Source organism: Phyllostomus hastatus, unplaced genomic scaffold (genome assembly GCF_019186645.2).
Source record: "Phyllostomus hastatus isolate PE091 unplaced genomic scaffold, TTU_PhHast_1.1 phas_contig_209, whole genome shotgun sequence".
NCBI lineage: Eukaryota > Metazoa > Chordata > Mammalia > Chiroptera > Phyllostomidae > Phyllostomus > Phyllostomus hastatus.
Genome location: NW_025333735.1, coordinates 9,500,466 through 9,515,059, shown reverse-complemented (window position 1 = coordinate 9,515,059; position 14,594 = coordinate 9,500,466). Strand labels below are relative to the sequence as shown.

Here is a 14,594-nt window from a genome sequence, read left to right as displayed (position 1 = left end):
ATTTGATTATTAGACCAGTCAGAGGAACCCTGAGGGTAGAGGAAACTTTCTGCCTCCCATACTATCAAAGAACTGTGTGGTTAGGTAGACAATTTACCATACATGAAAAAAGTCAGCATACTTGCAAATACAAAACTCTGTTGTAAAGAACTGTTTCTAATATAATATATGCGTATTAGGAATTTAGGAAAATGAGGAATTGGGTAGGCTGAAGGAATTCGGTGTTTTCTGGAGGCATCTGCAGCCTGGACCATATCCACAGAGACTCCCCCTGACCCCAGCATCTGATTAAGTTTGACATTGAGTTTGGGTGGGTGACCTGAGGAAGGGAAGAGAATGAGGTCACTGTAATTTATAGGACCTGGGTCAAGAGTACAAATGGAGGTCCAGATACCATATCATAACTATTGAAAACTAACTGCTTAAAAACAGTCAAAGAATATGCTCTATTCTCCTATTTTGCCCAATTTATTTTCATAATGGTCTGAAAGGCCAAGTTCAAATTTACAGTTCATCAGAGTTCCATAATGGAATGTAGACATGGGGATAAACAGGTTTCTGCCTGCAGCTTACCCCATTCTTTTCCTACTTACTTCTGTTCTGCCACTCTGTAATGGGGTACAAAGTGGGGGTCCCCAAAATACAGGAGAAATTCCCCACAACCCTCAATTGGAGGAAGTGGGAACAGTTGATACTGCTTAAGAAACTTTACATAACAAAAGGCAAGTTAATAACTGTGCTGCTACCCAGGGCAAAAGGTGTGCTGACTTTCAAAATGTATAGTGACTCATGACACAACCAGGAGAGCTTATACAGCACCTGTGCAAGAGGCAAGGAGGTGGATATCCATGTATCACTGAGAACTCTTGCCCTGACTAAAGATGGCAGCCAAAAGAAGGTAAAAAATACAGGGGAACTGGCAAAAGTAGTACACTATAGGAGGGGCTGGATATGAGGACATGTAGGAAGTCCCAGGGCAAGCATTTAAATAAGGTTGGACTGAAAAAGAAGGGAATTCCACCATGAGAGCTGAAAGAGCAGGGAGGCAGCTGTGAGGAAGAAGCCATGAAGTAGGGGGATTCGGCCCTGAGGTCTGAGAGAGCAGCAAGCAGCTCTGCAGTTTGTAGTGAAGTGGACTGCCATTGTTACAGAACACAACAAGGGGGGCCTAAGACAATATACTATTATTGAAAGAAGGCCCCGGGTCCGTTATGTCCGCCGCCAGAGGAAAGATATCTCTCAATGCTAGAGATTCGTGAAAAGGAAAGGAAATGTTTATTTAATGCTATACTAACTTAAAGTAGTGACCTAATGTCTTTATCAAAAATCCTAAAGTCCCTTAAAACACCCACAAACACAGTCACAGTCCTTCCTTCCTTCCCCCTTTGCCCAGTCCAGAGTACCGTATCTCAGGAAAGGAAAACGAAGTCCATGGCTCAGACAGTCCTCTGGTTCTTAGTTAGTCCTCCATCTCTACTGGGAGACCTCCTTGGGTTCCCGGCACCCTCAGCTGAGTCGCCGGGATCTCTGCTAAAACCAGGTGGTGGTTCCCCTTCTAAAGCTGTGGGGGTCCCCACTCTGTCCAGGCCTCATGGTTCTCCCTCTCAGGGCTGCGGGAAGGGGAGAGTCCCCACTCTGCCAAAGCCGCGTGGTTCTCTCTCCTAAAGCAGCACTGTTCTCTCTGGGATGCAGGAGTCTCCACTCTGTCAAAGCCGCGTGGTTCTCTTTTTCAGGGCTGTGCATGGCTCTCCTTCTCAGGGCTGCGCATGGTTCTCTCTCCTAAAGCACCACGGTTCTCTCCCTCAATGGCTGAGGTCCTCCCTATTCTGCTAAAGCCACATGGTTCTCTCTCTCAGGGCTGTGGGAAGGGGAGAGTCCCCACTCTGCCAAAGCCACGTGGTTCTCCCTCAATGGCCCCCAAGTCTCGGTTTTTAAATCCCCGCGGCCAATCTTCCTCTGCAGCCTCATTTCCGACTCCTCCCACACTCAGCTTCACTTGCCAGAATTCATATCCTTCCAGCTTTACTGGGCTGCCATCATGAGTCTGGGCAGGTGTGGCCCCATGTCCTGGAGCCAATCTTCTCCCAGCTCCCACGCAGGTGCTGTAGCTTGGGGGATCTGCCCCCAGTCATGTCTTGGTGGGGAAGTTACTTCCATTCCCCTGGCTCAGAGATGATCACAGCTATTTAACATATCCATGCAACCAGCCAAAGGCTATAGATATGTTAAATGACCATGCCAGAGGGTAGCTGCAAGGCTGTTGCTATGCAAAACAGCTCTCAATGGCCTTGCTCCATTTGTCCCTTCCCCCAACCCACACCCTGGGTGGGGGGATGGGGACATCTTAAAATCTCCTGGACACCTTAAGTTCTGGACCCCATTTCAAATGCCCATTTGGGGTCCCCTCTCTTGGCTGCACCCTGTAACACCATGAGGGCTGATGTGTAAAGGAGAAGCCATGCTGGCTGGGAGGCAGGATTCCTCCATGCGGCCTGGGGTCTGGGGTAGTGAGGAAGGTAGCCATATGGGCCGAGGAACGGGTGTAAGGAGAGAGCTAATGAAGTTGTGCAGGGATCTGGCAAGACTAATGGAGCTGTGTGGGAACCTGCCTAACCAAACACAGATTTGCGAAGGATGCTTTGAAACTGAACTGTGACCAGCAATGTAGACTTCTGTTTCTCTAAAGCACATACAGAGAAGTCACTCTCTTGGGACATGTGCCCCCCTGGACTCCGCCATGACCCAGTGTAACACAGCACATGTTTCCAGAACTACTACATGGAGGCTAAGGACAATGTACCCCAGATCCTGAAGAAGAGAGTGGCTGCAAGAGGATGAAGATTCTGAAACCCACAAATGTACCTTTCAGAGGGGATGGAGAACTGTTTGCGCAGCTGGCTTAAGAACAGATAATATGAGGAACTTTTGGGCATGTTCTTGGCTTATAGCCTGGTGGGGAGTAACGGAAGTGCTGGGTCTTGTGGGAGAACAGAGCTTTGAGCAAGAGTGCTCTCAGCATCCCCAAGGTTGGAATCCTGTAAAGAAAAACCTGTTTTCTTCAACACTAATTATTGGAGCATGTATCAAGGTGATACGTGGATGGGCCCTGATTTGGTCAGTTACAACTTTTCCTTTTCACCTTGGCAAAAAGCAGGTCCTTGGCTGCCCCCTAGGCACAGGGTTGTGCACACCAGTGGTGCTGGTTGCCTGGACCCTGGGAAAGCCTATGCAGTTTCTGGAACCAGACTTGGGGGTCATTTGGGTAGGGAAATCCAGGATCCTAGGTATTTAGAACATAGTATAGAAGGAAGGGAATGAGTTCTGGGTGGTCATGCCTCTTGACCCTGTGGACTCTGTACCTTGTAGGATTTTGTATACCTTGTTGTAGGGCTGGAGCAGGCATGCCTGTTGCTCATATCTAATGGTAATATTGGGTCAGATTATGTTATGAATATACCCTGACTACCACCTGCCAATCCCTTTATTAAACAATCACCGAATATTCTTGAGTATACCATCTGTTTCCTTCTGTAACTACAGATGATACAGCTTATTCCTTAAATGAGATTTACAGTAATTGTGAACTTGATGTAAGCCTTGAGGGAAAGTTTAACTTTCCAGGCAAAGAAAAATAGGATTTAGAAATTAAAGGGAAAATAAGAAAAGATATTAAAGGGGATTGAAATGCTATAGAATTTAATATTCCTATCCTATGCTAATACTTTCCCCCTATTTATTTGATATTTTATTTGACACAGCTTACAGACATTCTTCTTTTTGAAGTTATTCTTAATTGCACACCCCCTTATGTTCCCTCATATTGTTTAGGTATTGACAATGTACCTGGCATATACCCTATGACAACTCACTTCTTTTCCTACTTTTCTTTAATCAAGCTTCAGTAAACATTTTATCCATATACTGCATTGTGAAGTTACTTGGCTCTCACTTGATGGGAATGCATCATTTACGTAGGTTTTCTCCACTCTCTTCATTAGCCTGAGATAACTATGGTAATACTATTTGGTGCTATAGCAATCATAAACATGAAGGCAAATTCAGGCCCTGAGATCCTGTAGCAATATTCTATTTTCAGTGAGTATGAGCCAGAATATTTTTATATTATTTTTTTAAGTCACAGAAACATAAAACACAAACATTTTCAAGTTACTCTAAAGAAAATAGGTTCCCCTCTGCTCTGTCAGCACATCTGCTAACCTTAATTTGAGAAACATGAATTTTCAGAACTGAATTAATGTGAGAGGTGAGGAAAAAGGGAAAAACTTGATATGATGACTCAAAGATTTTTGGTCTGGGTCACTAGTTATGTGACTCTACTTACTGAAATCAGGAGACAAAAAAAAAGTTTTCAGGAGAAAGGATGAGTTTATACAGTCTCAATCTGAGTTCCGCGGTAGATTCCCTTTCTGGTAGACTGAACTGCGGGTATAAAACTGGAGTTCATGGGCTGCGAACCAAAGTGTCCCAGGTTCGATTCCCAGTCAGGGCACATGCCTGGGTTACAGGCCACAGCCCCCAGCAACCACACATTGAAGTTTCTCTCTCTCTCTCTCTCTCTTTCTCTCTCTCCCTCCATCCCTTCCCTCTCTAAAATAAATAAATAAAATCTTTAAAAAAAAAACACAAAAACTGGAGTTCAACAACAAAAAACCAAGGTCAAGTACTGAAACCAAAAGAATAGATGTGGACATTTGGTGAGAGCAGCATGCAAAAAAGAGAAGATGGCCGAAGAAAGCTAGCCTTGGAGAACATAGTTTCTGCAGAGGAGCAACGAGGGAGGAAAGGACAAAGCTAGCCCCATTTGCCTAGCAGGTCTATGTCCTTTTTAAACATGACTGCCATTTTACCTGTCTGAGTTTGTCCCCAGCGCTTATTCTCTACACTGTCTTCTTTTCGTGAATTCTTTCACAGCCCAAGTCACCGGCCACCCTAGTGAGGGGCAGAAGTAAGGAAGTCAAAACAAAAGCTTTATTTAAGAATGAAATGGTTATTGCATCAGATACTCTTAAAGGTGAAGTAAGATAGAAACCAAAAAAGAATGAATCATAGCTGATCAGTGCTGATCAGAGTTAAGAGCAATTTCACTGGAGTGTGGGGACAAAGTCTGATCAAAGCATGTCTAAGAGTAAAGAAGAGGAAAGGGGAAGTGAGGAAATGTAGCTAATAACTCAACACTCATTTGCTTTGTTTTGAAAATGTAGCTAGAGGCAATTGCCGGAATGGAGGACTTGAAAACAGTGTGAGAGCTTTGGGCTTTTGACTATCAATGAGGCATCAGGTGGGGAAAGACAAGGGACAACAGGTAGTTCACAAATATAGATCCATAAGGAGTGAAGACATATCAAGGGTCAAATAAAAAAGAGATTTCTTCCCAGTTTGGAGAGGGGAGTTGGGTGGAGTTATAGACAGGCTGAGGAATTAAGGGAGCTCACACATCACACTGAATGGCTGTGACTTTCTCTGTAGGACCTTCAGGCAGGGTCCACTTCAGAGACCTAGAAGGGTGGAAGGGGAGCAAATGACTTGGGGAAAGTGCTGAATATTTGGGAGAGAAATCTTCCCCAGAAAAGGTAAAAAAGGATTACTGAGAGGTATTGAGGGTATGTGAACATGGATTTAATCTCAAAGTTTTTCCTTCCAATTCTACCCTGCAGGGTGTAAGGCACAGAGAAGGCAGATGACGGTGGATTGAATTTAAATTCATTTCCCCAATGGCTCCTCAAAGGCCAGCATGTTTGTATTCTAAGACGTTATTCTGTTGCTTCAGCATCCCAAAGCTTTTAAGGAAATCAAGCCATTTTAACAGAAGTGGGTGGGAGTTGGGGGAGAAACCCGGAGATGAGATGCAGGAATTGGTACAACATTTCTTCTCTCCATATTTGTCCGGAGGGATGACAGGTGGCCGCTCAAGGTCCAGATGCCGCTCCCCGGGGTGGAGGAAAGAGCCCTGCCCCGAGCGACCAGGCGGAAGCACCTTTGTCATTGGTGCAGCAGCCACTTTCACCTGCGTGGAGCCCCGGGGGCCACAAGTGCAGAGCCTGTAGCGCCCAGTCTTGGAGGCGGCGGTCTTCAGCGTGAGTGGTCCCCGCCCTCGGCCAGGCAAGATGCCTCTGGGGCTGCGGGTAAAGAAGAAAGGCAAGTCCAAGGAGACCTACCGGCTGGTGGAGGGTGAGCAGGCGGGCGCGTATGGCGGCAGCCCCCCAGCGCCCCCAGTCCCCCGACCCAGTCTCGTTTTCCACACGCAGCTAGCGCACGGCAGCGCCACAGGCCGAGTGGAGAATTTCTCCAGCATTCAGGAGCTCTACACCAAGATCGCAGGCGTGTTTGAGATCTCGCCTTCCGAGGTAAGGGCCAGGTGCTCAGGCTCAGCCTCTCGGGCCCTCTCCTCTTTCTTCCACGCTGCACTTGCAGAAATTGGCCCAGCTGGTTGAACCCCACCCCGGACACGGTGGGAGCCCAGGGCGGGGAGCGCCCCAGGGGAAGGGAGAGGGGTTTACCGGGTAGGTGAAAAGTAAGTCCCAGGAGCTGAGAAAGTCCCATTTCCAGTGCTCGGAGATCCGGTTTCTTGGAAACTGGGGCAATCTTTCTTTCTTACGCAAATGAGCACACTGTCGTATTCAGCCGAAGGGGTCTGAGCGCGTTCCCAGGGTCCAGATCTGGCAGGGAGAACGAGCACTCTCAGCGTCATGTGGACTTCATTCTTCGGCTTCCTTTTCAGAGGTTAGGGAGCCACGTTGAGCATCTCCCAGATTAAGTGGGTGGGGCGGGGTGGGGAGAACGAAGTGCCTTTCAGCCCGCACTGAAAGTGCTCCACTTTGCCCCCCTTTGCCCCTCATAAGTACCAATACCAGAAACCTTTTGGTAGTATTTCCAGTAAGTTTATTATACCAGAGGTGGATAACTTAGAGAATTATACTTAAGTACGTGGGACTAGTTAATGAAATTTTCAGAGGGGAAAATCAGCTCTAAATTTTACACCATATGCTTGAAGAGGGACCAAAGTTTGCCTTAATTAGGTTGAACTAGAGTTCCATATCACTGTGATTTCGAAAGCACTAGTTTCTGTTGACGTTTATGTGATCACTTCATTTACGCTTGCCCAAGCGAACTGCAAAAATAGGTGTGAGAAGTGAGCCCAAGAAAGTATTTTGTCCACATTTCAAGGAAAAACACACGATCTTTTTGTCCTGGAGTGCAGGGCACTGACTTTGAGTAGCACGGAGCAGCCTTCGGATATCTGTTCTTTAATATTGTTTATCAGGTCTGTTCAGGTGAAATCGAGGTCATGGCAAAATTCCAAGAGGAGATGAAAGAGAGCTTGAAGTGTAACCTTTTGTTCTTTCAAGGTTCCCAAACCCTGAGGGGTAAATCACAAACCTATTTGTGAATTTTTAATATTGGTATAGAGTAGTAACAATAATAATTCATGTTTGTAATAGGACATTTCAATCCAAAGAACACTTTTATAGGAATATGTCCTTTTGATCTTTTCTAGGAAAGGTAGGTGGCAGGTAGTTTGCTGCATCCCTAAGGACTGATAAACCTGGTTGTGGGAGCCAGGTTCTACCACTTACTGGCTGTGTGGCCTTGAACAAATTTAACTTCCCTCAGTTTCAGCTAGCTATAAAATAGAGATAAGGACATCTGCTGTGCAGGGTGATTGTAAAGACTGGAGTTTCGGTAGAGACTGTAGGGAATTTGAACCAGTAGTCCCAAGATGTGCCCCTGTAGTATGCAGATTGTTTTGAGCTAAACACAACAGAGACCCCTCCAGCTTAACAAAAACTTCTGACCTCCTTTAACTGCCTAGACGAACTTGAATTAGGTAGTTATTTTCTCTTGTTAATCTGTCTCATGTCTATTTGACTGCTAGATCAGCAGAAAGAACCTTGAGGGTAGAGGAGTTTCATCCTCCCCCAACAATCTAATCAGATTGCGTGGTCAGCACTTAACAAATTGTAACTAATTTCATTAATACATAACAGTTAGATTGAGGTACAGAGTGACTGGACCTTGGCCATGTTCAACGTTTTCAGTTTTGAATAAACTGACTTGCAAGATAAAATTCCAAGATAATATAAACAAGTGGTTTTTTTGTACTTTATCAAAGTTCATAAACTTTTATAACCACAAATACATATGAGCATTAGTATGTTTATGCATATAACAAACATAATGGGAGTTTTCCATTTGGATTAAAAAGAGTTAAGTATATCCATGATAAAGTACTATTGTTTTTGATATAATAGTATGGTATGTCATAAGTATCTCAATAACTTTGAAACAGAAGTCATTTATTAAAATAAAATACATACCAGTGATCAATAAAATGAGATCCCATTTTTCATCCCATTCCCTCCTCAAGAGAAATAGTGACGTAAGCTTTTGAGATGTCACTGGGAACAAAAAATTTTCCCCTGTAATAGATTGTATACAAGGTTAACTCAGAAGTCCTACTGTTTCTCTAGAGAGGCAGCTATAAGAATATAAATAGCACTGTATAAAGAGCTCTTTACTGAGGAAATAAGGGAAGGACTTGACCTGACCTATGTCTGGTGCAGCTGATGGCTAGGTAGGTATGAGAGTCTACAGAGTGACCATTTTATTCTTACCATAGTATAGAGGAAAGTGTTCTTTTCATTTTACAGTTGAGCTAAGTGAGCCTTTGAGCACCTTGTCTAGAGTAACTGGGTTGGTATGGGGCAGAGCTAGGATATGAATCCAGGTTTTCTGATTCCAAGTCCTTTACATAGCAATGGTGAGATTCTTGGTAACTGGATTCAAATTCCAAATGCAAACCCAGAAAAGCTTTTTTTTTTTTAATCAAATGGTTTCTTTAATGAAAGCTTCAGATTTTCATTGCCTCGAAAAGATGCTGTTGTGAAATGGACCATTCTGGATATTATTTATTTCGTGGTCCCTGGAAGAGGAAGCTAATGAAACACTTGCAGGGTGCAGCCTGTGATCATTACTTTGAAATAGGCGGCCAATTATGCAAAAATCCCTTACAGCTGACATTGTTTTTACAAAAACAATGAAATGAGTAATTCCGTAAAAAGAAAAAAGAAAGTAAATTAATCTTGTCTAAAACAACAGTTAACTCATAAAAATGCAGGAATGGTTTTATAAAAAGTTTAATATCATTTAAAAAATACTCAGGTTATATAAATGAGTCAAACATTAATTTCTTGAGCCATAGTCATAAAATTTATTGAAGGAGCATTTTGAATAATTGACCATTGTAGTTATTTAGCAAGTAGTTGGTGCCATGACATGTTTTCTTACTTTTCTATTACAGGAAAACCTTGTAGTGAAAGATAATGAATTGTGAGGGCTTTTTATAAATCAGTTTTTCTTTTTGGTTTATAACATCTATTTATTTTAAAAATTTCCCTTTTAATTTAATTTATTGGGGTGACACTGGTTAAAAAATTCTACAGGTTTCAGATGCATACTTCTACAACACATCATTTGCTCACTATATTGTGTGTTCACCAACCCAGTCAAATCTTCCTCTACCCCCACTCCCCCACTCCACTACAACCCCCCACCTTCTGCCTGACAATCAACATCCTATTGTTCCTGTCCATGAGTTTTCCTTTTCTTACTCCTTTTCTCCCTCTGCCTCCCCCAGGTCCCCCCAACCCCCCAGTAGCTGTCATACTGCTCTCTATCTATGAGTCTGTCTCTATTTTGCTTGTTAGTTTATTGGATTCCACATATGAGTGAGATCATATGGTATTTGTCATTCTCTGACTGGCTTATTTTACTTAGCATAATGTTCTCCAGGTCCATCCATACTGTTGCAAAGGGTAAAATTTCCTTCTTTTTTATGGCCAAGTAGTATTCCATTATGTAAATATACAACAGGTTTTTACCCAATCATTTGCTGATGGACACTTGGGCTACTTCCAAAACTTGGCTATTGTAAATAATGCTGCAGTGAATACAGGGGTACATATATTCTTTTGAATTAGTGTTTTGGGTTTCATGAGATAAATTCCTAGAAGTGGAACTGCTGGATCATAAAGAGTTCCAGTTCCATTTTTAATTTTTTGTGGCATCTCCATACTGCATTCCCACCTACAGTGCATGAGGGCTCCCTTTTTCCACATTCTCTCCAACACTTGTTTATTGATTTATTGATGATAGCCATTCTGACAGGGGTGAGGTAATATTTCATTGAGGTTTTATTTACGTTTCTTTCATGAGTGATATTGAACATCTTTTCACATGTCTATTGGCCTTCTGTATGTCCTCTGTGGAGAAGTATCTATTTAGGTCTTTTGCCCTTTTTTAAATTGTATTGTTTGGGTTTTTATGATGTTGAGTTGTATATGTTCTTTATAAACTTTGGATATTGGCCCTTTATCAGATGTATCAGCAAATATGTTCTCTCATTTAGTGGGTTGTCTTTTCATGTTGTTGATGGCTTCCTTTGCTGTGCGAAAACTTTTTAGTTTGATGGAGTCCCATTTGTTTATTTTTTCTTTTGTTTCCCTTGCCTGAGGAGATATATAAAAAAAATGTTGCTATAAGAAATGCTCCAGATTTTACTTCCTATGTTTTCTCCTAGGATTTTTATGGTTTGAAGTCTAACATTTAGATCTTTAATCCATTTTTCTTTAATCTATTTTGAGTTTATTCTTCTGTATGGTGTAGGAAGGTGTTTCAGTTTCATTTCTTTTTTTGGCACATACCTGTCAGTATTTCCAACACCATTTATTGAATAGACTATCTTTACCCCATTGTATATTTCCCCCCCTTTGTCAAATATTAATTAACCATAATGGCAAGAGTTTATTTCTGGGGTCTCTGTTCCATTGATCTATATGTTGGTTTTTTATGCGAGTATTATGCTGTTTTGATTACTGTGGCCTTGTATTATAGGATGGTATCAGCTGGCATAATTACTCCAATTTTGCTCTTTTTTCTTAAGATTGTTGCAGTTTTTCAGGGTCTTTTGTGGTTCCATATCAATTTTTGAATTATTTGTTATAATTTGTTATAATCTGTGAAATATGCCATTACTATCTTGATAGGAAATGCATTCAATCTATAGATTGCTTTGAGTAGTATGGACATTTTAACCATGTTAATTCTCACAATCCATAAGCATGGTACATGCTTCCATCTCTGTATCTTCTTCAATTTCTTTCTTCAGTGTCTTATAATTTTCTGAGTACAGGTCTTTTACATCCTTGGCTAAATTTATTCCTAGGTATTTTATTCTTTTTGAAGTTGTGAATGGGATTATTTTCTTAGTTTCTCTTTCTGATAGTCCATTATTGGTCTATAAATTGCCACTGATTTCTGGACATTTATTATGTATCCTGCTACTTTACTGAATTCATTTATCAGTTCTATTAGTTTTTTTGGTGGAATCTTTAGGGTTCTTTGTATACAGTGTCATGTCATCTGCAAATAGTGACAGCTTTCTTCTTCCTTTCCAGTTTGGATGGCTTTTGTTTCTTTTTGTCTGATTGCTGTGGCTAGAACTTTTAGTACTATGTTGAATAAAAGGTGTAAAAGCAGATACCTCTGTCTTGTTTCTGATTTTAAGGGGAACAATTGTAGTTTTTGCCCATTGAGTATGATATTGGCTGTGGCTTTGTCATATATGGCCTTTTTTATGTTTAGGTATGTTCTCTCTATTCCCAGTTTGCTGAGAGTTTTTATCATAAATGGGTGCTGGATTTTATCCAATGCTTTTTCTGCATCTATTGATATGATTATATTGTTTTTATCCTTCACTTTGTTTATGTGATGTATCACATTTATTGATTTGCAGATATTGTACCAATCTTGTATCCCTGGAATAAATCCCATTTGATCATGGTGTATGATCTTTTTAATATCGTTCTGTATCTGCTTTGCTAATATTTTGTTAAGGATTTTAGCCTCTATGTTCATCAGGGGTATTTACCTGTAATTTCCTTTCTTTGTAGTGTCTTTATCTTATTTTGAAATTAGAATAATGCTGGCCTCATAAAGTGAGCTTGGAATTCTTCCCTCCCCCTGCATTTTTGGGAATAGTTTAAGAGGGATAGGTGTTTGTTCCTTTTTGAATGTTTGGTAAAATTCATCTGTGAAGCCATCTGGTCCAGGAAGTTTGTTTGTTGGGAGTGTTTTGGTTACTGCTTCAGTTTCACTATTTGTGATCTGTCTATTCAAATTCTCTGATTCTTCCTACGTCAGTTTTGAGAGACTGTATGTTTCTAGGAATTTATCCAATTTGTTGGCATATAGTTGTTCACAATATTTTCTTACAATTCTTTGCATTTCTTTGGTGGTATCAGTTGTTTTGTAGTTAGACACTTTACATGTCCAGTAAATGAAAACTCAAGTTTCTTTATAGATTTCAGAAATTATTTCCTTTAACTAGGTTATATTAAATAGTTCATTGAATAAGTGGATTAAGCAAATATAGCTCCTTCTCAATACATACAGGTAGTCAAGTGAAGCAGTGTATTTGGGAAGCAGAAAAGACGAGAATAATGATTTTAATTCCAAGCCCTACATTCAACATAAAATCATGCTATTATTTTTCCAAGAAACAAAGTAGACTTTATCTTCTCTTGTCATCTGCCCCCATCCCTTATGCTATCACCTCATTTCTCTCATATAGCAAAACTCAAAAGTGGCCGTTTCCAATGAGATACATGCTATATCTCATCTCTGTGCTCAAAACTCTCCAATAGCGTCCCATCTCCCACAGAACAAAAAGCCAAAATCCGATAATGGGTTATAGGCACTGTTCCCTCTCCAATGTCATTGTTCTGTCTGTTCCAGCCAATCTCCAGCTATTCCTTGAACTCTGGAGCCTCAGGGCTCTTGCACTGGCTGTGGTCTCACCAGAACCTCTTCCTGTACATTGCACTTCCTTTATGTCTGCTCAGATATCACCTTTTCATTGAGGCTGGTACTGATCATCCCATTTAAAATTACAACACCGTTATTCCCTTCCTCACCAAGTGTTCCCCCATGGCACACCAATATCCTATGTATATTTAACTTATCTATTTTGTTTATTGTCTTTCTTTCCCCATGTACTATTATATAAGCTCCATACAGACAAGGGTTTTGTTTACTGATGTAGCCCCAAGGCCTAGAACTGTGTTGGAGCTCAAACATATTTGATGAATAAAAGAATCCTCACAAATACAGAACCTAAAATCCTGTAGTTTTAGCACTAAGCATTACTACTGGTTACAATACCGACATATAGGTATTAATATTTTAATACTGTAGTGTGAGAAAAGACACTAGTCTGTAACAGGGGTTGGAGTGAGGGGCACTACATGCATCTTGAAGTAGAAAGAGGAGTAAGAGGGTGAAGTATGGAGACTGGGATGCTTTGAAGGCTCTTGGTCTAGGCTAACCTAGCTAAGTAAGAGGTATTTTGTATTGAATGCATGCATTTCTACAAAATCCATAAATTATGAATTTGGAGGCTATGTTTTCAAGCAAAATTGCTTCTGAGATGAGTTACAGTGTATGGAGAGCTGCCTTGTGAAGCTTCCCAGAAGCTTCTTCCTTTTCTCAACTTGCTGGCACCAGCACTGAGCTCTGGTGAAAGTCAATATTCTCTATTTATGTGGCACTTCTGGAGAACATGACCTGCACTTCAGACTTTATCATTTCCCAGCAAAGCAGATACTTGGCAAGTGAAACCATGTCTTTCTACTTTACTTCATAAACGGGAAATCTGGGGAGAGCAGAGCAAAATGGGATTTACAGGCTTGCAAATAGGTCCCCGAGGAAAAAACAAACAAAAACACCAAAAATGGGGCTTCTGGTCAAGATGGTGACATAGGCAGACATGGCTCACCTCTTTGCATAACCGCATCAAAATTACAGCTAAAATATAGAAGAACCATCAGTCAGGAACATCAGAAATTGAGTTGAATGGAAGTCTGACAACAACAAAATCGAAGAAACCACATCCATCCAGACTGGTAGGAGGGGGCGCAGACGTAGAACAGGCTGACCCCACACCCACATGGATAAAAATTTCGGAGGGATATCTCAGAAGCAAGGAGTCCCAGACCCATACTAGGCCCTGCAGCCCAGGACTCCAGTACCAGGAATATAAGTCCCCACAACTTCTGGCTGCAAAAAATCAGCAGGGATTGAGTCAGTGGAGGAGGCTGCTGGAGCCCTAAGCAATTCCTCTTAGAGAACCCACACACAGACTCACCGACTCAGACTTACTCCCTGTGAGCTCCAGCACTGGGGTGGCAGCTTGAAGAGCACCAGTAGTATAGAGGGAGAAACTGAAGTGTCTTGCATCGGGGCAATCAGAGACCATTGTCCCTTTGTTGAGTCCTCCCTGCACAGAGTAGGTAGGCTGGTGCCATATTTGAGACTCCATCAACCTGGCTAACACTGAGCGACCTATCTTGGAGATCTAAGAGGTTCTACCTCACCCTACTTACGGGCCCATCCAAGCTGCTTTTCCATAAGAGTGACTGGTCTTGGCTCCCAAATCCTATCAAACAAGCAACAGCTGGCTTCAATGACCCTAGCAGCAGCCAGATTAGAGTTATAGCTTTGTTTCACCTGGGAATCTC

General features: G+C 41.8%; 1 protein-coding gene across 1 annotated transcript in view; it reads left to right on the top strand.

The window, feature by feature from the left end:
• Positions 1-5,640: 5,640 nt before the first annotated feature.
• The window catches only part of GIPC2 (GIPC PDZ domain containing family member 2), an 82,782-nt gene continuing 73,828 nt past the window's right edge, over positions 5,641-14,594 (top strand). The window contains exon 1 of the mRNA XM_045835581.1: positions 5,641-6,365. Within this exon, the coding sequence (XP_045691537.1) occupies positions 6,126-6,365 (240 nt within the window). The 5' untranslated portion in view covers positions 5,641-6,125. The remainder of the gene's footprint in view (positions 6,366-14,594) is intronic.